Source organism: Echiichthys vipera, assembly GCF_963691815.1.
Source record: "Echiichthys vipera genome assembly, chromosome: 9".
Classification (NCBI taxonomy): Eukaryota; Metazoa; Chordata; class Actinopteri; order Perciformes; family Trachinidae; genus Echiichthys; species Echiichthys vipera.
This window is the reverse complement of record NC_139834.1, coordinates 8,936,205-8,962,357: the sequence shown is the minus strand read 5'-3', so window position 1 is coordinate 8,962,357 and position 26,153 is coordinate 8,936,205. Positions and strand designations below refer to the sequence as shown.

Sequence of the window (26,153 nt, the reverse complement as noted above, 5' to 3'; positions counted from 1 at the left end):
AATCCATACATAATACACTTATTTTAAAATGGCATTGTATATCTTCGTTGTCTTCTTTTTTTGTCATTTGGTTGGATGACTTTACGGCAGCGGGTGGTGTTTCAGCTGACAGATGGGAGGCGTAGTTGACCTGTCACACAGTAGTAGTGACGCCACACTGTCGAAATACTCTTACAAGTAAAATCAGCATCAAAACGTCCCTAAAGTACAAAAAGTAAAAGAAGTCATTATGCAGGATGGCCCATTTCAGAATATGATATCAGATTGTAATTATTGATAGCTGAATGTAAATATCACTTTCATGGTGGGGGTCATTTTTATCCACCTTATATACTGCTCTGTAGCTCAACCCTTGAATGGTTTCTCTTTGGGGACCCTCTGGTTTCCCTCGGGTCAAATTGACCCGGGGCAGATTTGGGGTTTTAAAAACAAGTCTGAAATAAAATTTTACTTACTTTAACATATATTGTCTTCATCTCAGTTGCAATCAATCAGTAGAGATAAAATATATGTTTAATGTTTGCAAGCAGTCTAAAACAATTAACAATGGAAGTGTGATTTGTTTTATGTGGTGGAGGTGGACACATGACAGAGGGAAGGGGGGGGTGGGGTGGGGCAGTAAGAGCAAACTCATCTAAAATGTGCTTAGATTTGAATAATGTAACATTATCTTTGTGTACGTTTGTGTATGTGGGTCAAACTGACCTGAAGACCATATGAAGGATGTAAATGAGTGTTGGTTTGTTTGAACATGTTTCAAACAGAAAATAAGCGAAGGGCCATTGAGTTTCAGGTAGAAAAAATATAAAATAAAAATATATGTGTGATACAAGGGTTCATCAACAACAATATATTATATTATTTTATTTGTTGATAATATTTTGTATTAATGATTAATCAATGAATCAATATTTCCTCTGAAATTTAGTGGAGTCGAAATATAAAGTAGATTAAAATCAAATGACCCAAGTAAAGTACAAGTACCTCAAAACCTTTTCCACCTCTGCACACAGCTGGTAGTTTCATTGGTTATTGTGACCTTGGTTCAACATCACACCAGTGTGTAATGTTACACGTTTTTTATCCTCTAAACACAAATGGCAGACAGAAAATCCATTAGCTACATTATGATAACGTGTTAGTTGTTTAAATAATGTATTAACAGAAACGCATCTACTCTGCTTGCTGTGAGGATGTTCTGCTCTCCTGTTTTAAACTATAGTGTGAATGTGTTTAAGCGCTGTTGATCTGATCAAAAAGAGACATTTGGAGGCTTCACCAGAGCTGTTACTAACAATTACTTACATTGTTGAGTCATCTACTGATTTATTTGAAATGAGTATTCATTGTTTGGTCTTTGAAATGTCACAAAGAGTCCAAGGTGACATGACATTCAAATGTGGCTTTAATAGACTCTACGATTAATTGATAATATATTATACTAGTACAAAATTTGCAAGAAAAACAATACAGTTTGGTTAAATGTTGGTCAGAAAACAGGCAGTCTTTGTTCCTGACCACAGGCAGGTGAGCGCTCTCTCTCTCTCTCTCTCTCTCTCTCTCTCTCTCTCTCTCTCTCTCTCTCTCTCTCTCTCTCTCTCTCTCTCTCTCTCTCTGCAGATGTTCTAAATCTCTCGGTCCTCATGAATGATGCAGCACGTGCAGAGTGTGATTCCTCTCTTGGCATTCACCGCGTGCCTTAATTGTATGGCTGATAAATCAAGGTCCGCTGTGAACACGAGGAGCGGCAATCCTGTCCCTTATATCGAGGAAAGTTGGAGCTTTAAGAGCATCACACACACACACACACACACACACACACACACACACACACACACACACACAAATGACTCGACAGGCCTGGGCGATATCCACACAATGAATAAAATGTCCTCAAATGTGACCTGCAATTTTATACCAATAAACAAAAAGACTCAACACAAACACCACATTTTGAGCAAACGAGACGCTTTTCTTCCTATTGTCCTTGTTCATAATCAGCCAAGCTCCTGCTTATATATGCGTTATATATTAACGCTTCATAATCAGCTGCCCACTTCTTCCAGTCCGCTGCGAGTCTTCATCCCGCAGCACATGCCTCTGATATCAGGTCTCCGGTTGTCGCTCCTCAGCGGAAACATCCCCGCATTATGTGATTAAAAAGAGGTGGAGATGGAGGTGGAAGCAGGCCGAACAATCCCGTCCACACATGCAGTGCTGGCGTCGGTGGAGGCGGGTGGACAGGCCCGCTGATGGTGTCCGGTCCATCGGACATAAAAAAGACGCGCTTCAGTCCGGTCCCACCTTTGGGTTTGCACACACTATCCTCCTTTTCTTTTTCTTTTTCTTCCCCTAATATAATACATTTCTCTACATCAAAGCCTCCCTCGTCCTGATTTCCGTGCCTCGGTGCTCATAGGCTGGAGCAATAACGTCATGACGTATCTCTAGTCCCCATTAACGCGTCTGTCAGAGCCGCAGCGCTGCCATCACTGCGCTGACCGGGGTGCTGAAACCGGACCCGCGGTGAATAGATGGACTAAAAACATTTTTGTACCAGCCTCCATCTGTCATCTGTTTTTATATCTGTGCAGGAACATAGACATTTCTCAAATAAACACTCTAAATGTGTCCCAGGTCATTTCCTGTTGCAGTGTATGTGAATTACATCAGCTGACAGGAAGTTAACAAGGACCAAGGCTGTTGCAGAGCAATGGAATAAAAGGCTATATCATTTATGTTATATAATCAGCTGCATAGGCTACTGACTAGACCTGGCCCAGCTGCCCCCCAAGCCCCCACCACAGCGACTTCCTGGTTGATTCAAAACGGTAGTGCCAAAAACTGCAGTTCTCTGAGTGTCCACTAGGGGCAGGTTTCATTATAGAGCAGCTTCTCACTGACCCCCATGTTAAACAGGCTGTTTTCACAGCATCATTAAACCTGTTTAAGGCCTGGTACAAAAAAACATTCTCGTCTGTATGTTAAGGTCATATCTCCATGACAACACTGAGGGGGTGAATATTCTGTACCAGGCTAGTTTTTATTTTATTGGAGGTTAAAGTTCTCACTTTTCTTCGGAGGTAAACGTCAGCCAGATGGACGTATTTCCCTTCCCCCAACGTCACACCAATGCCCTTTTTTGGTAAAAGGAAATGAGTCGAAGTCAAAGTCCGACAAGATGGCGACTCCCGTAGGTGAGGACGATTGGATCAAGTTGAGAGAACAGACCTCGACAGAGAGGCTACGTCCATTTTTTTGTACAGTCTATGGCTGCTCCCTCTTAGTCGATTAGTCGACTGTTTGTTTTGGTCTTAGGTGACTAAGATTTCTTAAGTCGATTTGGTCCTTTTTTATGCTTTTTGAATGCTTAATGAAAATCTTTGGTAATCTCAACATTTTAAATGGTGCTTTTGTATGATTCTTTGTGGATCAATTCAGTTTTACAGATTGTTTCGATTAAATCAACAAACCGATTAGTCGACAAACTCATAGCGTTAGTCGACTAAGACTTTCTTCAATCGGGGACAGCCCCTCTGCTAACCCTGGGTGGGTGTGAAAACCTATCCAGCTGTTAAGTCGTGACGTAATGCCCTTTCAAAATACGATTTCTGGACCCAATCTGGAGCACACCTCTATTTCTACAATGGTGCAGTGCTGTGTTCAACTTTGTGTGAACAACAACAACATCAATGTCACCTAATTGTCATTTTAACACCTTGCTATCGATGAAAAGGTGTCTCACTGAAGAAAGAAGTGATCGTAATTGTTCACAGGTTTGTATGGTATCCAAATCATGGGATGAACCCATGAAAATACATGAACAAATACATACACATAATGAATAACTTTCTCTTATTATCTACTTTGACAGTCGCTCATAAAGAACAAATGATCTGCTTTAAAGTAGATTAAATGTTAAACACACGATTTTTGTGCAATTAAGTCCCACATCAATCTATTTTTTCAGTTGACTGTTCTTGTTGAGTTTTGTTTACTACTTTACTTTTACACGTGTTCGTGATTAAACAGGCCAGATTTGGGAGGACTGCGTATGTCTCGCTCCCAAAGAAAGATGTAAAAATCAGCTAAAGGAGACACCTTTGATTCTCATTTGTACGGAGTAAATTGAATTATTATAACAAATGTTTGGGATGCTTTGATGTGTTTTGGTTGAAAGGGTTTTGAGCCCCAAATGAATCAAACAAATGAAACTAAATAGTTAACAATATTTGAATTCTGTCTCCATTTTTACATATTAAAGAAAAGTGTGTGGTCACATTTATTCTTCACTCATCTGATGCTCAGGACTCATTAGAAATTAGGTTTTAATGTGGCATGAAGAAGTTGATTTATTGTATTTTTTATTACACAAAAACAAAAATGTAAAGAATAAAGGGGTGGTGGAATATTTAGACTCAAACCACTGGGGGGCGTCTTGTCCCACATCTACTTTTCTTTTTATAATGATCAGGGAAAATCTCCTCAAAGGACTTTTAATAAAATAAATACTTGACTTTTTATTGGCATCTTGAGCTATAATGAACACACAATAAGAAAATTAAATCGAAACAAAACACAAGACATTAAAAAAACGTGATACCAAAACTCCAATTCAGATTCACTTTAAGAAATAATAATTACATAAACTCAGCCAATAACAGACCCCTTCACTTTTTTATCACATGTATGTTGCAGCTTTATGCAAAGAAATCACAAAAAAACAGGCTTTTAGAAATGTTTGCAAATGCATTAAAAGATAAAAACTGAAATGTCACATTGACACAAGTATTCAGACTATTTTCTGTGACACTTTAGCTCAGGTGGCTCCCCTTTCTCCTAATCATCTCTAAGATGTGTCTTGTTTGGAGTCCACCTTTGGTAAATTAAACTGATTGGACCTGATTTGGGGAAAGTTGGAGAGGCAACACTGCAACGCTCCACCGATCTGGGCTTTGTCTCCTCAGTGAAATACACATGAAACGCACCTAAAGGTGTCCCAGGCTGTGAGGAACTAACTAATGATTCTCTGGTCTGATGAAACCAAGATAGAGCCATGCTTCATCGTGAGAAGCATGGCTCGTGAGATTGTGAGATTGGGGGATTGTGCAGGACTGAGGGAAAGCTGAACGGTTCAAAGTGCAGAGATTCCCTGAATGAAAACTGGGTCCAGAGCACTCAGGACCTCAGACTGGGCCCATGGTTCACCTTTCTACAGGACAGTGACTCTAACACACAGGAAAGACAACGCAGGAGTGGCTCAGGGCCAACTCTGAATGTCTGTGAGTGGCCCAGCAAAAGCCTGGACTTATACTCAATTGAATATAACTGGTGAAACATAAAAACGGTCCCTGTCCAACCAGACAGAGGCTTGAGAGGAGAGAAGAAAATCCAGGTGTGCGAATGTTGTCCCATCAAAGTCAAGAAGACTCGAGGCTGTAATCGCTGCCAAAGTGTAAGTTAAAGGGTAATTTCCGGCGTAAAATCATCCCATTGTCTTTTTCGGCACTTACATACATCAAATAAGCCGTGGAGACAGTTTTTTTCGTGTAACAACTTTTCACAGAGATATTCAGGAGAGTCGCTAACAGTCGGACGTGGCTAACACTGATTAGCTCCGGGCAGCAACGTGAACGTATTAAAACAGCTTTTTTAACCACTAATACTGATCAAAATAACACCAAACCTCCGCAGTAGCATGAGAAGAGTCCCTACACAGAAAATGAAGCACTCGATCGGCTGTTTGCGACTCTACCGGATTTCTACGTTAAAAAACTGTCTCCATGGCTTATTTGATGTAGGGAAGTGCTGAAAAAGACCATGGGATAATTTTACGCCGATATTACACTTAAAGAGTCTTGTGTCAATGTTTCTTTTTTTCTTAAACTCTGTTTTTGCTGCAACACAAAATGTGAAATGTCAAGCGGTCTCAATGCTCTTTGTGTCATGATTCCATCCTGGCAGCCCTTCTCTCCCCTTTTGTTCCTGTGTTTTGTCTCCCTCTGTCTGTGTTTCCCTGTATGTGTCTCCCCTCTCTATGTTTGTCTGTTGTGAGCTGGAGGCATGGTTTTCCCAACAGGCTGCTCCAGGTGGATCTCATTGGCACTAATCACCTCCCTTCCTGTATGCTAAGTTAGACCTGAGACTCATTCGGGGCCAGATCGTTTCAGCAGCAGGAGCGTGTAGCAAACGCTGGCTTCATCTGTGGTTCGTTGTTTTTTTTCCTCTCACTCCTCCGTGGACCTGTTTGTGACTGTTCTTTGTGGTTTTTGCTCCAGTTGCCCGTTTCCCTGTCGACCTGCCTGCCACCCGCCTGTGCTCATACCCGTGGCCATTCTTTCCCACTCCTTTCCCCTGCACTGTTTTTGTGAAGTAAGCCTCATTAAATCCATTAAAACTGACTCTGAGTTCGTATCTGAATTTGGGTCCCTCTGTGTTTTCCCAGTTGCCGTTCATGACGCTCTGAATGGACTTGTAGGTTCACTCTCAACACACAGTTTCTTAAAACCGATGAGAATTAAATTAAATCAAAGTTTGAGCAAGTTTTCCCAAAATCTGTCATTGTGAAGAATCCAGAAAAAAAAAATCACTAAAGCAAGAAAGACGGATAATTACAAACAAGTTCATTCATTAACATTTTTATAAATCCCAAACACTAGTGATACATGTACAAAATTGACAGGTTAGAAGCACCAGGGGCTGGTTCCAGAAAATATGTTTGACTGTTTAAGTGCAAGGCGAGTCTTAAACCCTATGTGGACGGGATTAATTTCATGTGGGGTAGATTTTTTTTAACCAGGGCTTGTAGTCCTGTCTGAATGTGCCATGTCAGTTATTCCGGAAAAGGTCAGTAAAAATGACGGCAATTTTCAACGTCTGTAAAACAGTCCGGGAAAAACAACTCGTTCGTTGTTGCTCATATGTTCATATTCCGTCATATCCTGTTAATACGCAGTTTATACTTCTTTTTTTAATTTGAGAAAACCCTCCCACCACAGGTAGAATACAGGGATTTCTTAATCCTGTGCGGATTGGACATTTATATTACAGACGTAACATTATTTGGTAACATTATTTTACCCCATAACTAATCCCGTCCAAATGGGGTTTAACAGATTAGATTAGTCTAGACTATTTTAAGAATAAAAAGTCTGCCCCCTGCCCTCAGGCTAACTGGACTAAGAGCCATGTTATTTAGATGAATTTAGACATCTTTCTAAAGTCTGACTAGAGCTTAGTCAAGGTCTATCTTTGTGAAACCAGCCCCATGTCCAAGCTTTGCAGTTGGATAAATATTTATGATGTAATTATAAATACATACAATATACCAGAGCTGTTTGCTCAAGTATCAAGTCCCTAACAAGCAAACTTACACAACAATGACACTCGCTTTAGTAAATTTGAACATTTTGGCCGACAGCAAACTAAACACGGAGCGTTACACATAACTTACTGGTAAAAAACGCAGCAGAAAATAGTTCCCAACAAATGCCATTCTTACTGCTGTTTGACTGACATTTGCTAAAAACTACAACACCCAGAAAATAGTTTAGCCTTTAAAAACAATTACATATATAATTGTGACCTTTTTGTGGTATTTTTGACAGTTTGTTGCCTTATCCTTTAAGCAAAATAAACTTGTGTGTTGTGCTTTTTTTGCCCTGTAGGTCCAATCTGTCTCATGTCAACAACTCTGACAAACAGACACTTTACAATATAATTCATCTCTTAACATGTTTTTCTATGTGACGTTCACCAGCAGCTTGTGTTTTTGCATAAAGTCATTATTAATGTAAACTTACATTTAATATTTATGCAGTCGTAAACATTTGTACAATACAGTCACAATTGGTTCCCAACAATATTCAAGTTCCTTCACTTCACAAAGTATTTTCACATTGTTATATGAGCAGTAAAAATGTAATTCTGTTATAAAGAAAAGCACTTTTTATACCATCCAAAAAAAATAATTATTTCTGTTAAACTCTATACACTGTACTGTGTTTAAATATATATTTTTATGCATTGTTCACAACCAGTTTCAGAAAAGGAGGCGAAATTGTAACGTTATAGGATGCACAATGATCTTTAAGTCAGGTTTAAATAGGCTGAGTAACACTTTTGAAAGAATATTGGTTGATTTAATATATTTGAGAGAGAACACTGGGAATGGATGTTTTTTTTTTCTCCCTAATTTGCAAAACAAACTGAAACAAAAAGTCGTGTTACAAACCGAACCGTGAGCTTGTTGAACCTTTGCACCCCTGCTATGGATAAGATATTTAAAATACAATGTTCAGCCTCACAAATGAAGGCACAGAGTGGTAATTGCAACAGAGATGTCTGGGTCAGATCACAATAACCTTGCTGTAATCTCCCAGGTCGACACGGCGAGCATCTCCAAAGATGAGGAAAATCCCGAGGCCTGTGGCATTTACTAAAACGATGAGGGAGAACACAGTGGCCCACGACAGCGTGACCTCAATCAGGTAACCTGACACGGAGAGGAACACCAGTCCTGTGCAACACACACACACACACACACCAAAGAAAAAGGTGAATTCCCAGTTTCTAAACTCCAGATGCAATACATTTCCTTTCTACATAGTGCAGCAACATATTGCATACATACCCATGAATGCACCCATCATATTCATAAAACCTGTTGCAGAGAAGGAACATTGATTTAAATGTCACTCAAAAAGATTATCAGAGTTTTAGGCAACTGCAAAGTGGACAGTGAGAAACTCACCAAAGAGGGCACCGGCATGTGATGGCGTGAGATCCTGTACATTCACTGTGGAACCACTGAAACACAGTGAAGCTCTTTAAATAACCAGTGCACTGAACAAGGATAACCAGTGTGGGGCATGTTACTTTAGAAAAGTAATTAGATACAGTTTCTTCTCCCAAAAAGTAACTGAATTAGTAACTGGGTTACAAATTCTAAAAGTAACTAGTAACCATGGAAATTAACCATTGCGTTACTTTCAAGTACATTTTTAAATGTTCAAAGATTTTCAATTGAGAGCGGTTCAGATCGCTGTGGTACAAGTGTGGGGCCTGTATGTGGCGCTGCAACTCTGACACAAAAATACACCAACAACAGAGAAGAAGACTTTCGCTGGGCTTGGAGACCTAGTTGGTCTGATGAAAACAGCTTCAATGAGCTAATAATTATAGTAACGCGCCGCATTTTTTGGCAGTAACGGTAACGGCGTGATAACGATGGTAAGAGTAATCAATGAGATTACTTATTACTTAAAAAAGTAACGCAGTTAGTAATGCTGTTATTTTTTAACACCGTTATTCCCATCACTGAGGATAATTCTATTTTACTCATTAATAGCACCATGAAAAGTGCATTTAAAGTATAAGTTTGATATCTTTCCCATTAAAATACCAGAACCAAGCATCGTCTGTGTATCGGAAGCCTGATACATCTTATTCCTCTGTGTCACAGAGCTCCACCCTTAGAAAATAAAACTATTTAAAAACAGTCAATCAGTCACATCGTTACACTGGGTGCCATGTCCCTTAATCACAATAAGGAGAATGTGGTTTATTTTAAGTCGAAGACACATACAGCACCCTGATGCTGAAAATGTGTATCAATACGCTGCTTGAAATAGTCCCCAATGAAAACGGTATTTACTCCTGCTAGACTAATGATAAAGTTCAGAGAGTGGCGGCCCAAATGTTAGAAAAGGCTGCTGAAGAAAGATTAATCGATAAGTAACAGATTAGTTGTTTCCCAAAGTGCAAGAAGACGCCCTGAAATGTCTTGTTGTGTCTACAACCTGAAGATATTCAGTTTACTGTCACAGATGAGAAAAGAAACCAGAAAATATTCACGTTTAACAAGTTTGAACAAGAACATTTCACTTGTTTTTCCCTTAAATGACTCAAAACATTAATCAATCCAAATAATGAATAGTTGATGACTAATCGCTTAATTGTTGCAGCTCTCATGTCCTTTACATATTTGCGTAGCCTAACTGCACCACCAAATCTTTCATAATCAAATAGTTTCCCAGTCTGGGATCATTAAAGTAATTCTATTCCATAATCATACAAATTAACTGAGGCTGCCGTTTGAACACACAGACAGAATATTTTTTAATAATCTAACATACCCGCAGGTGAAGGTGGATAGACCAATGGATGCAGAGACGAATATCACAGCAGCGGGAAATGTGACCGCTCCACACAGAGGCAAAGTGAATAAACTGGAGCCGCCCATGGCAATGAACTGAGGAGGAGGGAGAGACGTGCAGCTGAGATATTACATTCATATTAAAAAGCAAACTCAAAAAAAACTGGCTGTCACTCAACTTAATTTGGATTCTTCTTATTATTATTCATTCACACTAATGAGAGGTAACAACTTAAGTGTGTCTGAAGTGGTTTGTTTAAATCTACCAGTTAAGATTTTCACTTTCACAGTGCTTACATGTACTTTATATTGCCAGAATAATGACTCTGTCCTCCCTACAGAAGCATACATTCAGCACTGACTCCCATTTTTACCCCGGAGAAGCTTGTTATTACATGTTTGAAACACACACACAAATTCCTTTATGAAGCCTTCAGGACAAACCCTTTACCCCACACTTTTTTATCTTTTTTTTATCTATAGTACTCTGAATTATTGTTTTACCTGCATCGTCTTTCTCACCAATGATACACCATAACCTGCATCAAAAAGAAAAAACCACAAAGTGTAATGAACGTCTTTTTTCATTAATGAAAGGAGCTTAAAAACACACAACTAGTGGTGGAAGAAGTAGTCAGATCCTTCACTTCAGTAAAAGTACCAATACAATTATGTAAAAATACTCTATTACAAGTAAAAGTATTACATTTAAAATCTTGAGTAAAAGTAGGAAAGTATCATTAGCAAAAATGTACTTAAGGTATCAAAAGTAAAAGTACTTGTTCTGCAGAAAAAGGGCCCTTGACATGAGGCACACAAGGCATATAAATATAATGTGTAATTTATATTAACATATATGTCACAATAGATTCCTCAGTGTGTAAGAGGCATTTTAACTACTTTATATAAAATTAGGTAGTGGTTCCCAAACTAGAGGTCAGGAAGACCACTGTTTTCATCTAAAACAGTATATCATATTTTATAATACTTATGTGAAATATTGCTTTAAAAAGTTACTAGTACACTGTTAAAAAAATCCTAATTTTTACAGTAGTTTTTTATTATTATTATTGAATATAAAACTCAATAAAGGACATTAGAGAGGACATTATCCGTAAATTAACAAACCAAATGGTATTTCAAGTATTAATCCAATAATAAAAAATACTTTTGTTTCTCATTTTTGAACAGAAAATAGCTCCAGTGTATTTTTATATAGTATTGTTGTGCTTTTCCTAAATTCACATACACATGTACGTAAAATGTAGCTAATAACATACACGTTTATGTCCATACTAACAATTTAACTTTCTTTGCAATTAATAGTAATAGTAATGACACGTTACATTTGTTCCTCCCCTTTGTACAGAAAAATATATATTTAAACAGTACTCTCGCTTTAAAATAAACAAAACTTATCAAAAAGTACAATATTTTCCTTTGAGATGTAGTGGAGTTGAAATATAAAGTAGCAAAAATTGGAAATACACTGTGTACAACTACAAAATAGTTCAATACCTTTGCTGATGAGAAAATCTGAGACAGATCCTCCAATAAGTGCCGACGGAATTGCAACCAGCCATGGGACTATATTATACACCGATCCCTGCAAGAACAGGCAGGTTGCCATTCAGACCGTGGTTGTGTGAAGTCTGCAGTGTTGAGGCGGAACAATAGTACAGTTTATAGACTGATGCAATATATGGTGGAGATAACAAATACCGTGGCGTCTGGATACGATTCTTTGAAGTATGTCGGCATCCATGATATTAAAGTGTAGAAAGAGCTGCTAGTGCACATGTGAGCAAACACCATGGCCCTGGAAAAGATGATGACACAGACAGAGACATAGAGATGTAGAGGCTGAAAACTCAATCACGTATTAGTAAACAGTAAACAGTTTGAGAACATTAGTTGTACCAGACAGGCGGCTTCTTTAAAAGGCCGAGCCAGCGTGCTCCTGCCAAACTCCACTGTGGGTCGGGACTGGTTTCCTTCTGCTTGGGGACAACATCTGAACCTGAACCACATGTCGCACTTTATTATAATGTTAGCCATGAAGTTACTGTGTTTCTCACTTAGCATCATGAAACCAATAAGACTGAGGCTACAGTAACTTTGCCATAGAGCTGCTCACAATGACGCTAACACGCTGGCGCTAAAGGGATATTTTAACCCTACAGAGAAGTCCCGGACAGTCGTCAGCAGCTGGAAGGGGCTGACACTGAGTAGCCCGGGGCGGAGCGCTAAACACATCCAAACAGCTTTTTTGACCACTAACACTGCTCAAAATAACGCCAAACCTCTGCAGTGGCATGATAACAGTCCCTACACATAAAACGAAGCGCCAAAAACGTGATTAGCGAATCCAGAGTTTATTAAAAAAGAGTGTTTTACAATGGTACAAGTTTAAGCAGCCGGCTCTGTTCATATTGAGAGGCAGCACAAACAAGTCATTCACCGAGTTTGGTTCAATTGAAGTTCAATAGAATTGTAAAAACAGTATTTTAAATATCAGTCATTCACCTGGTGTCACCTTTAATTGTTGAAGAAGGAAACTTAAACACAAGGGCTGCACACAAAAAACACCTTTTATCACCCTCACAAAATCACACGTTTTGACATTTTTACAGTGCAGTTTTCGACTGATACCCTCAACTATCACTATTACTATTTTTTGTTTTGTTTTCAGTCCAACGTTCTTTTCATTTTCGTTTTAATTCAACAGGCAATTTGCTGTATTTTATCTGTCTACTGGAAGTAGCAGAAAGGCAGAACTGCACTTCAATATCAGTTTATTTATCTCAACTAATATCGCTAGATCTTCAGCACATTATCACAGCCTCATATCTTACAGGTTACACCAGGTGTGTAGCTGATATGGGCTACAGATCATTTTAGAGGTGAAATATTCCCTTAAGCAGGTATAATGTTTTCCATGTTCACTGACTTAGTTTAGCATGCAAACATTTGCAAATGATGACTTAGCACTAAGTACAGCTGAAGCTGAATAACATTGGTTTTGCAGGTATTAAGTCACAAACCAGAGTATTGGACAAACGTAACATTTTGACCTAATGATGGCAGAAAAGGTCACCAAAGTAATAAAATGTGTTTAAAAATGACAATCCATCATCCTGACGGTGGCGCTGGGGGGAAAATCAGTGGGATTCATCGTCTAGGAACCATGACTGTCCTTTTGGACAATCTATTTCTAGATGTTGAGATATGCATTGAGATGCATGACTGAGTAGTGCAGTTACTGTACCTTTTAGGAAACACAGCCAAACAACGAGCGCCCAGAGTCCGGTCAGGAAACCAATACAGTAGAACATGCTTTCCCAACCGTACTGGTCCAACATCAAGGACCCCATCCCTCCCGCTAGTAATGTTCTGAAAGAGCAACAACAAAAAAGGTGTCATCAGGGTGTGTGTGTGTGTGTGTGTGTGTGTGTGTGTGTGTGTGTGTGTGTGTGTGTGTGTGTGTGTGTGTGTGTACAACATACCCCAGATGGGTACCGCTGTTCATGATGCTCATTAACAGCCCTCTCTCTCCTTCCACTACACGTTGTGAGCAAAGGCTGGCCAAAGACGGAAAAAAAACACCTATAATACATTATAAGACACACTCAGCTTCCCCATATGTATTCACTTCATTTCCTGCAGCACTGGAACTTTTATTTAAAGGAACAGTTTGACCATTTGGAAATATGCTTACTCACTTTGGACAAGAGTCTGATGAGAAACCACTCATGTCTGTACAGTAAGCTATTAATGAAATCTGAAAAATATAAAGCCAGCAGCTGGTTAGCTTAGCTTCGCATACAGAAGTTACAACCCTACATATACTGGTAGATGCCCTGTAGAGCACATGAGTGCTCACACCCTGAGTTTGAAGCATGCCCTAGCTTGTTTCTGTGTATTGCAGTACAGCAGTACATGCAGATGAACGTAGCCATCTGATGAATACAACACAGCTCTTTTTTGGAGCGGGTGTTAAATGATTTGAGTGGAGCGGTGGGAAATCTAACTAAATCGAACAAGGAGTGGAAATTGTAAGTATTTTGGCATAAGATTACTGTTAACGCCACAGCTAAACAAGAGGGAGTTTGTGCTGTGAAATGGGGAAGTAACTGACTAAATTCAAGAGAGCGTGTGTAGCAGCGGTGATGCACGTGATTGCAGCCATAAACGGCGGTTAGCCCGTGGATCGGGTTAGTCAGGTCTTAAAAAACATTCTGATTACCAGTAGATGGGTTTGGGGGTGGGGGAAATTATAGATCATTAATAAGGAAAATATTAATTACATTAGCTAAAATGTGAACCTAGCGAGAGCAATGCTGCTGTCAGGCGACAGCTTAATTTTCATCAGTTAAGTGCGTCCCCATTGAAGTGTAATTCCAGCAAATTTGCGTTCCATGGTCTTTTTTGGCATGAATATACATCAAATAAGCCATTGAGACAGTTTTTTATCATCTATTAACACAGAAATCCCAGAGAGTCGCTAACAGACAGGCAGACATGGCTAATACTGAGTAGCTTCTGGCGGAGCGCTGAACCATCCAAAACATCTTTTTTACCCACTAAAACTGCTCAAAATAACACCAAACCTCTGCAGCAGCATGACAAGAGTCCCTACACATAAAAACGAAGCATGGACAACGTGGTTAATGAACCCAGAGTTTATTAAAAAAGACTGTTTTACAATGCTACAAGCCTTAGCAGCCAGCTCTGTTTATATTGACAGGCAGCCCTACAACAAGTTGATTTTGTGAATGCATTGGAGTACAGGTCAATACTTAGCTCCTTGAGGAAATAGGCCATATTTACACTTTAAGAGAGACGCTGTGCATGTGGTTAGCACCTGGGCGTTGTCTAACGTGCTCAGGCCACTACACCTGACTTGTGGTTGTGCTTTCTGCCTCTTTGATTAGCGCAGGCACACCCCGTCATACACGGAAACCTAACCAAGTAGTTTTGTTTGTCTAAACTTAACAACTGTTTTCAGTCTTTATGCTAAGTAAAGCTAACTGGCTTCTACCTGTAGCTTATTCATATTTAATCTGACTCATATTTAGTGTACAGACATGAGAAGGTATCAATCTTTTCTTCCAACTCTGGGCAAGAAAATGGATACACATCTCTCAAAAATGTCGAACTACTCCTTTAGATGCTTATTTCAATACTGTAACTGGTTAGTACTCACCCTGCAGTACTCCCATGAGGAATCTGGCTAAAGTCATGAGAGCGACGGTGTGAGAGCTGAAGTGGGCCAGAAGAGGAGTAGCAGCTGTGATCACAGCCCACGAGACTGCAGAGATGAACAGGACACGCTCTCCTCCCATCCTGATTTTAGAGTTAAAAAAGGTTATTAAATCTATCATCTTCAACCACTTGTCCCTAACGGGGTCACAGGGGGCTGGAGCCGATCCCAGCTGGGATGCGGTACCCCCTAGATTGGATGCCAGTTTATAACAGGGCACATAGAGACAGACAGGGACAGACAACCATTCACACTCACGCATATGGGCAATTCAGAGTCTTCAATTAACCTAACACCTGCCCAGCCCGGATTCGAACCAGAAACCCCGTTTTTATGACATGACAGTGCTAACCACCACACCATTGTGCCACCATTCTATTAAGTCATGTTCACTCTTTTACCAGCTGAAATGCTTACTTGTCACTGGCATGTCCTCCCAGGATCTGTGTGAAACAGTAACCCCAGAAGAATCCACCCAGAACCAGGCCGGAATCGATCTTAGTCCAGTGAAAATAGGCTGCCATTGACACCGCACAGACTGGCATGGCCATCCTGGCACAGTAGAGGAGGCAGGTGCCCATAAACAGCATCAGGATCCATTTTCGAGCCAGAGGTCTATAGCATGAAGAGAAACAGGTTCTACTTAATAACATGAATCCTATGTGACTATATTTCTAGCTACAGGGTAAATGCTTGTGGAGAGGCGTAATGTAATGTCAACAATTAATGAGCCAGAACAAAGTCTTCAACCATGTCAGCTGCTCCTTGCGCCTGTACTCGGGCAGAGCCATGAGCGGATCACGAGACAGTGGCCCTGGGGCACAGACATGCAAAAGGCCCCACCATCGTGGCACAAGACACCAGAAAATGTGAGCAGGAGGATTTTGGATGGCGCGCAGAGTGGATTTTTGACGCCATATCTCCTGCTCCATTTTTTCTCCGGTACCGCTCACACCACGAGTTCCAGCCAGATGACGGTGGACGTTCTGCCAGCATGTGGGCGAGGAGCTCCATGCACTTGAAACATGGACGGATGGAAGGCGCCGTTCATCTGATACAACACAGATTTTTTTTTCTTTTTTTTTTGAGCGAGGTGAAATGTGGACAGAGCATGGATTGATATTGAGCAGCTTTGAGTGGGGGAGCGGAGGGAATATACAGCTGGAAATCTTAATGCTTCACTCCACTCACATGCTTTTTCATGCTTTTGGTTCTTTTTTGGCTCTTTTAAATAATGTGTGCATATTTGTTTTGTGGTCTTTTTGTGTCTGGCTTCATGTTTCTTACTTGCATCTCTTCGTGTTTGGTATGTGTCTCTACGAGTGACATTGTGCAGGTGAAGGCCTGATAGGGCCCTGACACTTTTAGGCTCAAGAAGTTATACATCCATGGGCAGAGCAGAGTACCTATGATTCCTGGATCCTATGTTCCCAGCTTTGTATGTGACCGAGGAACATCTGACCCTTTTTTAAGATAAGGGTCAGATGTTCCCCGGTATCTTATTTTTTTCCACAATCAGTGCCGAATTCCCCGGCAAACAGGCCTATGTAGACCGTAATGTAATCTATAACGCAATGCTAGTATGTAGATATAACGGTTGTGTCTAGATGGTAACCCTAGATCTGTTTTGTCTTTCTTTCTTTTAAAAATGTAAATACATCTAACAAAGACAAAGATTAAAAAACACAAAATAAATGAAATTAAATGAAGAATTAACATATACCTCATTTAATACATTTCTCAAGGAGTAAGATTAATTCAACACTTATTTAAATCCGACCTCTCCTCCGCTGCTCAAATTAATTTCAAAATGAAGTCATTATCGTTTCAAACTCTCAAGACTCGCTGTCAAATGACTTATCCTACCCTTAACCATCCAGTTCAGCAGGTATTTGATCACAAACCAAAGTATTGGACAGCTTTAAGTTTTGACCTGATCACCCTTGATGAGGACATTTCAATAGAAACCTGAAATCTCAACCTGCCGGTGTTCCCGGAGGAAAAGTAAGTCACTCAAAGTCAGCAGGATTCAACCTTTGGGACCATTAATATCTGTGCAATTTTTTAAAAGACAATCCATCCAATAGTTTTTGGGATATTTAAGTCTGGACCGAAGCAATGGACTGACACTGGCGTTCACAGAGCTTCGTCACTAGTGCGGTGTGATTAGAAATGATGAATCCAGTTCCAGAGAAGCTAAAATTGTCTTTAAAGTTCTTTTAAATCAAGTACATGTTCATATCAGTATATCTGGTTCTGTCAGATATACGGACAGAGCCAGATAATAAATCATGTAATGTAGATGGTGAACGATGATGAAAACCTGTTTAAACATTCTTAAAATTCCAATTGAAGAAGCGCAGGCATCTAAATCTTTTTCAGTCTCACCTAGGCCACAGGTTTCGGTCTTCTTGCTCCTCTCTGGTGGAACCATTGGACGTATAATCCTTACGAACCAGTAAAGAAACATTGAAGTCATTCCGGTCAATTCCTGATGTGTGCCTTTCAGCCATTCGAACTACACTGGTGTCTCTCTTGGTATCAGTGCAACTGTCCCACACTGAGAGAAGTGCTTCCTACCCTCCGGCAGAGAGGTCAGACAGGTAAAACTTGTTGTAACAAAACTCAAATGGAAAACCTACCTGTGATTAGCAAGAATGACAGCAGATGTTTTCACTGAGTCTTACATTTGCATATGACTGTGAAGGGCAGGCGAGTATTTGTTGCTTCAAGCTTGTGATTTTTAAAAGCTTCATGTTTGGAACAACTGGTAACTCTACTCTTATACAGTGAAGAAGATATTTGACTTAAAGGGATAGTTTGTTTTTTTAAAGTTGTAATTGTATGAGGTTCTACTATTTCCTACAGTAGATGGTGGTTGTTCGACACGCCCCAGTTTGGAGAAGCAGGGAGTAGGACACGCCCAGAAGTTCAGCAAGCTACTTCAGTTTAAGGTATATTTAGAATACTTTCACAGCTTAGCTTTGCCATCAGACAGACCTGTTTGAAGGTATGCAGAGGCCGAACTGAAGCTGTTCTACGCTATCATCAAAGATACCAGACAAAAACAGTATTTTACCCCACAGAACACAGGAGTTGCCGGTCTACCGCTGCCGCGATCGGTTATTTTAGAGAATAATTAGCATAATAAATATACCTAAAGTGCTAAAAGTGCTCATCGTGCTGAATAATACATATTATGCGATTATAATTATTGATGCATTAATGTGTACACATCACTAATGTTGCAGCTGGCAAAGGTGTGGGTGACTTTAGTTACCTTATATACTGCTGGGTAGTCTGTGTGCCTTTATGGCGAAATGTGGTCCTGGAGACACCTACTGTTGAGGGAACTACCACAGAGGAGGCTTTATTCTGCTGGTGTCTGTGTGTCTGTGGTCAGATTTTGTCATTGTTAGTGTTGCAGCCATGAGAGATACAGTCACAAAACTAAACCGGTGCGTAATTGAGATCAAATGAAGGCTGAGTTCCAATATAAGTGTGTGTTACAGTAGATGTCATATCAATGTTGTTGTTTAAAGTACAATATTTGCCTCCAAAATACAGTGGAATAGAAGTAGAAAGTTGCATAAAATGGAAATACTCAAGTACAAGTACTGCTTTAGTAAATGTACTTGGTATCAGTGGATTTTCCCTTAAAATGTGCATAAATGCACACTCACAACTCAGAAAATGGAAAAACAGCTCTTGTATGATTCACAAAAGTTTTATTTATCATAATAATTGCAAATCTGATCTTAAAAATGTTGAATAATAAAAGGGATGTGAGCTCTCTGGGTCTCAGTATTTGTCAAAGCCAATATCTATAAAGACAATACAACCTTAAAAGAAATTAAGGATGGACAACTAGCAGCAATTTTTCTATATATATATATATATATATAAAAATAAACAAACCAAACAAAATGAACAAGCACAAGAGCCTTACCCCCACTAAAAAAAATACAGATACACTCACATGCAGTTAAAGTGAAAATACTAACGGCTTTAAAAGTGTCAAAATGGACAGCAAGTTCTCTGACTTTTTCAAAATGCCTGTTCAGATTCAAAGTGTGAATGCTTTTGATCATCACTTATTAAGAACCGAATCATAAGCCAATGAACAAAACAATATGAGAGTTTTCAAACTACAGAGTTGCCGTAATTGGCACCGTCGCTCTTTACCATTTCTTGATCAACACTTTCTCTCCTGCAGCGTACAATTCCTCCATCACTGGGATTGGCAGAATATTATCCTCATCTCAACCTCTTCGTCATTTAAAACCAAACATTACCATCGTCGGGGGAAGTGCACACTGTTGGCTAAGAAACTCAGTAACCATCAGTCAGGACGTATTTCACCCTCTCAAACACACAAATGGAATAATAACTTTGCAAGGCAGTTCATCCCATATAGACCCATGTAAAGGTACAACAAAACATAAAATACTATATTAATTAAAACTATATTACATTAATAAAGTGTATATTTTCATTTAACTGAAAAAATACGAAATTTTAAACTCATTTCTTATTTGAAACAGTCTAGACTCTTGCAGTGTGTGATCAAACGTGCGTCTGCTGTTTCAAAGTTCAAACCATTGCAGCTCCTGTTGGAGCCGTGATTTTTGCTCCATACACTCCACAGCGTCAACGTCTATCTCCTAATTTATACCATCATCTCTCTCTCTCTCTCGCAAAATAAAGTTTTGGTGGAGGAAATGGTCACAATAAATAATACTACTGGCTTAGGCTTTAGAAAGATAAAATATAAAACAGCTTTTTGAATTTTGTCATCTCCAATATCTACAAATCCAGGATCAGTATTTAAACTAAATAATGTCAACTTGCAAATACAGCAATTTACAGTTTGCACAACGAGTTAAGTTTTATCTCATGAATGACACATGAAGAAAAACAATGTAGCATTTGTTTATACATATATGTTACCTGGTTGTCACACAGTCACTGACTGATCATAAATTAAGGGGACGTGGAAGGTGGTGGTTCATGTCTGTTACGTTCACTTGGGGTCCTCGATGGTGCCCGTGCTAAGGTCAGTCATTTTGGGATATTTCACTTTCTTCTGGTCCAGCTCATTCTGTGCCCACAGTAGCAACTTCAGGAGTTTAGCCAGTTTGGGCGTCGACTCCCTGTTTTCATAGTCCAGCACAGCTTGGTTCACCTCACTCCACACCTGCGCATTAAGACGTGTCGTGGTCAGAGTGAAATAAACACATTTCTTGCACAATTGTTTATGGCCTAATAATTCAGTAGACTGGTTCCTCCAAGTTCAAACGAAGTCTTGAGCGTTTGCCCGTCAGATTCAGATCATTTAGTCTAGTCTTTAGTACATTTCTGTTCTGTCTCCAGACACACTGGTGTTGCAGGATGACAGTCGCAAAAACTGTTCAATCCATGAGTTGGCCTACAGTGCTTACAGCTTTTGGTTTGTTAATAAATAAGTAAGTGTGAACACAACGTGGTGATAATAATTGAAATTCAACAAAATAACAATAGAGTAACTATCTGGCGAAAAACTGAGATCCAAACCTGCCCACCTTCTGCCGCTGCATCATGTTGAGCAGGTCTCCAAAGGGCGACTCTTCTGGGTTGTCGAAGGCCAGAAGGGCTAGTGTTCTCTCCATCTCCGTCAGACACTCACGGCTCTCCTCCCCCTGCTCGGCCAGCTGTGTCTGGGCAAACTCCAGCGCTGACTCAGTCTCCCTTAGCCTGATTAACTCAATCAAATGCTGCTGCTGCAAAAGGGGAAAGGAAGTACAAGCAATGAATGTTGAAGTTATTTGAAATGATTTGAGTCATTTATGAAATAGTTTTTCCTATTTAAAAAGGAAAGATGACAAAGAACCCAATCTCTCATGCACAAAGGCAGCCTGGGTTATTACGTACAGAGGATGGAGGGGGTTAAATGTTTGGTCATATTTATTTTAACTGGAGCCAGGCCGATACAAACTCTTTTTTACAGAACACATAATGCAGAAATCGTTGATTGGGGTGATTTAGAAATGGTGGCATATAGCGATTTATTTGATGTATTCGTTATTTAAATATTAGTTTTTGGGCAGTTTTTCAAGCATTTTATTGGATAGGACAGACAGTAAATGGGGTGAGACATGCAGCAAAGGACCACAGGTCAGAGTCGAACCTGCAGCCGCCACCACGAGGGCCTCTTTACATGGGGTGACTGCTCTAACCACTGGGCCATCGGCCGCCCTGTATTCATTATTCAAATGGTCAGCAATTGACTGTTACTGAACATGACGATAATTTAGCTGTTATATAGTCAACCAATTTTTCAAATGAACCCTGAGAAAATAAATAATAGATAAAAATACACTGTATGTATGAAGTTAAATATTCTTATTAAAGTTATTAGTTTAGGAAAGAAGCATCCTGAAAATTATTGCATGGACATATTTGTGTACAATCCACAAAGAAAAGGTCTATTTTTATTCCAGCTCAAAAGTTAACTACGTTATATCGAGCGTCATATTGGAATTCTGTGAATTTTTCCCATCTGTAGCGGTCTCAAAAATCCCATGTTGGTCTGGCCCTGATTTAAGCAGCTCTCACTACACTTCAATATTGTTACTGTGCCTTAATTTCACTGCTGTTAATTAAAGATGTGTTCTGGTTCATTTACAAAGTTTGTGAAGTTTGCCCCACAAAGCTCAGGCTAACATCTTCGGCTATGACCTGCATGATACGGTACACACAGCGGCTAATACAAATGTACCTGTAGATGAAAATACAAGTATCGATTGGTGTCAAGCAGCTCCGGGTGAAGGCTGTTGATGAGTGCAATAGCTTGCTGTATCTGTCCTTTCAGGATCATCTCTCTAATCTTTATCCTTTCATCCAAAGAGTCCAGGTCCACGCTCGGCTCGATCCCGGACTCCATCCGAAACTTCTCTGCAGCTTCTTTGAATCCCTCTTGAAAAACACGTGAAACAGATACAGGCAGGCGTTAAGGATAGTTACACATTTAACTTATACGATGAACTTGTGTTGTATTTGAAGAATGGTGTCATATGTAGACACTAAAGTGAAACAGACTGTACATACTGTTGCTCTTTGACTGCACCAGTGGAGCTGTCCTGTCTATGTGTCTGTCATTGTTTACGGTGTATTGTGTTATTAGGAAATGACTCCACTGTGTGTTTGTGTGTGTGTGTGTGTGTCTTTTGATATCCTATTTGGTATTGTTTACAGTGTATTGTAATGCACATTATGTACATTAATTATTGCATTGTCCTAATTTAGACACTTGTAAGGACCTCAGGAGGAATAGCTGCTGCAATAAGGATTAATGAGGACCCTAAACAAACAAACAAACAAACCAATCACAGTCACTAGAGTCGTTAAAGCCACACGCCTCCTCACCTGTCACCAGGTAATTCATAATGAGCCGGTTCATGTCCGCCCTCTGTATGTGAACATTGTTTAATTTGTCCATCCACTCTTCTTTTGTGATGTCTTCTGGCTTTTCAGCATAACTCATCATTGGGATCCTGGAAAGACGAAAATCCATGTTGGAAAAGACTAAAAGGCTAAACGTGAGCAAGACTGACACAGCTTGGTCACAGTTTGCACCTGCACACGAGAAGTAACGTTACAACCGTGCAGAGATGTGTGTTTCAGAGACTGAGCGCAAAAAATATGTGCTACTGACTAAAAAAAACGGATTAATAACGAAACACCAGAGACGATATTTATGCGCTTAAACAGCGGCTGGGATGGGGTGGCGTCACTTAAAAAAAATAATAATTAGGAAATTCTCGAGGCTTCAAAACAAACCCATTTCCTCTCTGGACTCCTGCAGACTGTGTCCGTTTACACAACTTACCGTGCAAACACAAGGTCCGACGATTATTATCCTTTTTATTACAGGCGTGAGAAAGACGATAATCACAACAGAAAATGCGCAGTGTCCTCTCGGTATTTTTTAAATAACAATAAAAGTGTAAATAATGCGAGTACAGTCAAGCTATTCGCGGGCTAGCTAGCTACCTAACCGAGCTAATGTGATAACCTCGCGATAGGTGCGTCAGTCCTGCGAGCTCTGCGATTGGTGAGAGTAGTGACGTCACGGTTGCCGAGGAACAGTTGTCAGTGCAGCAGCGGATGATCTGACCCTCCTTTTATAGATAAGACTCATACTATGGGGAAATAATACATCGGAAACTATTTGACTATTTTGGTATTTCAAATTTACTTTGAAATACCAAAAATAATCGAGTTATTTAGACCCCATACGTTTTTGTTATTCTTCATTCCTTTTTTCTGTTTTACTGTCTTTGTACATTTTACTGTCTTTGTACATTTTACTGTCTTTGTACATTTTACTGTCTGTACATTTTAATTTATGTTATTGTTATTATTTCTACATTTAGAAATACATTTGGGGTATTTTTTAGATAAAAAATAACTGAGTGAAAAAAACCCCAAACAAATCTACTCTGTGGTTGGATTTTTCAATATATGACCTATCTGTCAACACATTAAAAGGGAAAAATTAATAATAAAAACATAACAAATGTTGACTGAATGGTTTGAGTAATAAGGTGTGAATTATAGTCTATATATGCCATGGTCCTCAGATCTCAGCCCAGTTTAAAATCTCAGGACAAAACTGGATTAACAAACCAGGCAAATTAGGCAACGGCCCCGTGCCCCAGAGCAAGAGTCCAAACCCGCCATCACTGCATGCTGTCCTTGCCTGTCCTCATTTGCTTGCATTTTTGCACTCCTAATGTAGCCTAATCAATTGTATGTTGTCATGCTTAACATTATTTTGTACTGAATGTCTTGTATTATGCTTATGTTCAGGTTTATACTTGTATTTTAGCGTTTTATGTTCTGTTTACAAAATCATAGTATTTTTCTCATAGACCTACAGTCTATTTTTCTCATAGACCTACGGTCTGTCTAAATATAGTCTACCTGTAGGCTATTCAACCGATGTCTTAGACAGATTCTGCTAAATTGTCCGTAAACAATTACCAGCACTCAGAAGAGGAGTTTTTGGCCCGGATATGTGCTGGCTACAACAGTGCCTGAAATATTATCTGTTGCCCCCAGAGGTTATAACGCCGGAGTACTTAGTGGGAAACTGCATCTAAGTATCCTATGAGTAGGCTCAAAAAAAAAAAAATCTAAAATGGAGCACTTGAAGCCGTTTTACCTTTTTGATAAATGTTTTATTTACTGGTTTGATTCTTGCACTTTGTGGGTGGTATCTTCATGGTTGAATGCACTTATTGTAAGTCGCTTTGGGTAAAAGTGCCACCTAAATTAATAAAATGTAATAATGTCAAAATGGCCTTTTTCATGGCAGACATTTCGACGTAGCAGGAAAACCACAGGTGGAACAAATAACATTAATAATGGCTGCAAGTGCTGTGTTAACTTCAGCTTTTTCATATAAATACATCTATGTGTTTCTGTAACTTGGGCCTGTCTGGTTCTTAGAACACAATGTGGTTAAAATTAGAAAGATAGGCACTGCGGTGTGTTTCAGGGGCCCCTGCATGCCCTACTTTCCCTGGGGATTATCCAGGCATGGCACCCCAGCTGGTAGATTGTCCCACTCCGCTCACAGAGAATAAGTCAGATGTTTTACAAAAGCTGAAATATTAGACGTTGCATGCATGGGCAGATTTTAATACAATGGGCCCCTGGGCACAGGCATGCAAATACCCCACACCATCTTTCCTACATAAGAGCAATACACATACTTTGGGAGGCTTTTGCATTTTTTGTTGTTGTTTTGTTTGTCTTTGTAGTTGTTACGCAGCTTTTGTGGAAATTTTGTGTCTTTTTGTGTAAATTTTTCCTCTCTTTGTAGTAATTTTACATCTTCTTGTGGTTATTGTATGTCTCTTGTGCAGTTGTTTTGTGTGTCTTTGTTGTCATTGTCTGGTTATTTTGTGGCCCCTTGTAGTTTTTGTGTCCCTTTGCACACATCTTTTTGTTGTCATTTTTGGATTCTTTGCAGTCATTTTATGTCTCTTTGGGGTCTCTCTTTGTAGTCATTTTGATGTTTCTTTGTGGTCATTTGCATCTCTTCGTGGTCAGTAAGTTTGAGTGACTTTTTGCGTGTGAAGGCCAGGGGAGGGCCCTGAAACTTTGGGCCATGACTGCATGGATAGACTACTACCTCTTTATTTGTCAGTATCAGTATATTCACATAGGCTACTGAGGCTAACTGCTATTGCACTGTACAAACACTTACCTGCCAATTGAAATGAACAATTAGACTTGTTATGTGTGTATTGCTTGGTTTCTGACAAGGTTACAAACTCAAGGTCTCTGCTCTTTACATAATGTCTAATGCCTCAATGCAGAATTCATGCATCAAATACATTATAGGCGATTGGTAATTAAGCCAGATAAAGTAGCCTAAACAGACTGGACTCCCAACAATTTTGAAAATACACTTAGAGTTTGATGAGGAAATAGAAGCTGTAGCTGCCTTAACTTTAGCTTAGCATTAAGACTGGAAACAGATGGTTTCTGTCAAATGTTAACGAAATATGTGTCTCTAAAGCTTAATAAGCAACACATTGGGATCTTGTTTGTTTATTCAGAACAAAAACAAGTGTAAACCCTCATTAATTTGTATATTTTTGTTGTTTTTAACTTACCTATTAGCTAGCTATTTTTGGGCCTCGGAGTGACATCTGGTTGCCTGGCAACTGCTCACAGCCGAGC

At 39.6% G+C, this 26,153-nt stretch overlaps 2 protein-coding genes across 3 annotated transcripts; both read right to left on the bottom strand.

Annotated features, from left to right (window-relative positions):
- Nucleotides 1-6,653: 6,653 nt before the first annotated feature.
- LOC310952349 (voltage-gated purine nucleotide uniporter SLC17A9-like) lies at nt 6,654-17,968 on the bottom strand. The gene is made up of 13 exons (XM_083920939.1): nt 17,808-17,968; nt 15,837-16,034; nt 15,363-15,502; nt 13,663-13,762; nt 13,425-13,549; nt 12,077-12,176; nt 11,879-11,975; nt 11,675-11,762; nt 10,661-10,695; nt 10,137-10,252; nt 8,753-8,808; nt 8,633-8,662; nt 6,654-8,518 (listed from the first exon to the last, which is right to left on the bottom strand). The coding sequence occupies exons 1-13, from the start codon at nt 17,930-17,932 to the stop codon at nt 8,349-8,351; spliced, it is 1,380 nt and encodes a 459-aa protein (XP_083777065.1). The 5' UTR covers nt 17,933-17,968; the 3' UTR covers nt 6,654-8,348.
- Nucleotides 17,969-19,205: 1,237 nt separating this feature from the next.
- LOC310951392 (glucose-induced degradation protein 8-B homolog) lies at nt 19,206-23,441 on the bottom strand. Of its 2 annotated transcripts, XM_083919593.1 has the most exons (5): nt 23,287-23,441; nt 22,824-22,951; nt 22,177-22,373; nt 20,981-21,178; nt 19,206-20,616 (listed from the first exon to the last, which is right to left on the bottom strand). In XM_083919593.1, exons 2-5 carry the CDS (start codon nt 22,942-22,944, stop codon nt 20,443-20,445), a joined length of 690 nt encoding a protein of 229 aa, XP_083775719.1. In that variant the 5' UTR covers nt 22,945-22,951; nt 23,287-23,441; the 3' UTR covers nt 19,206-20,442. The 2 variants fall into 2 exon arrangements, with proteins under 2 accessions (XP_083775719.1, XP_083775718.1); XM_083919592.1 differs by having other exon boundaries at nt 22,824-23,441.
- Nucleotides 23,442-26,153: the final 2,712 nt, after the last annotated feature.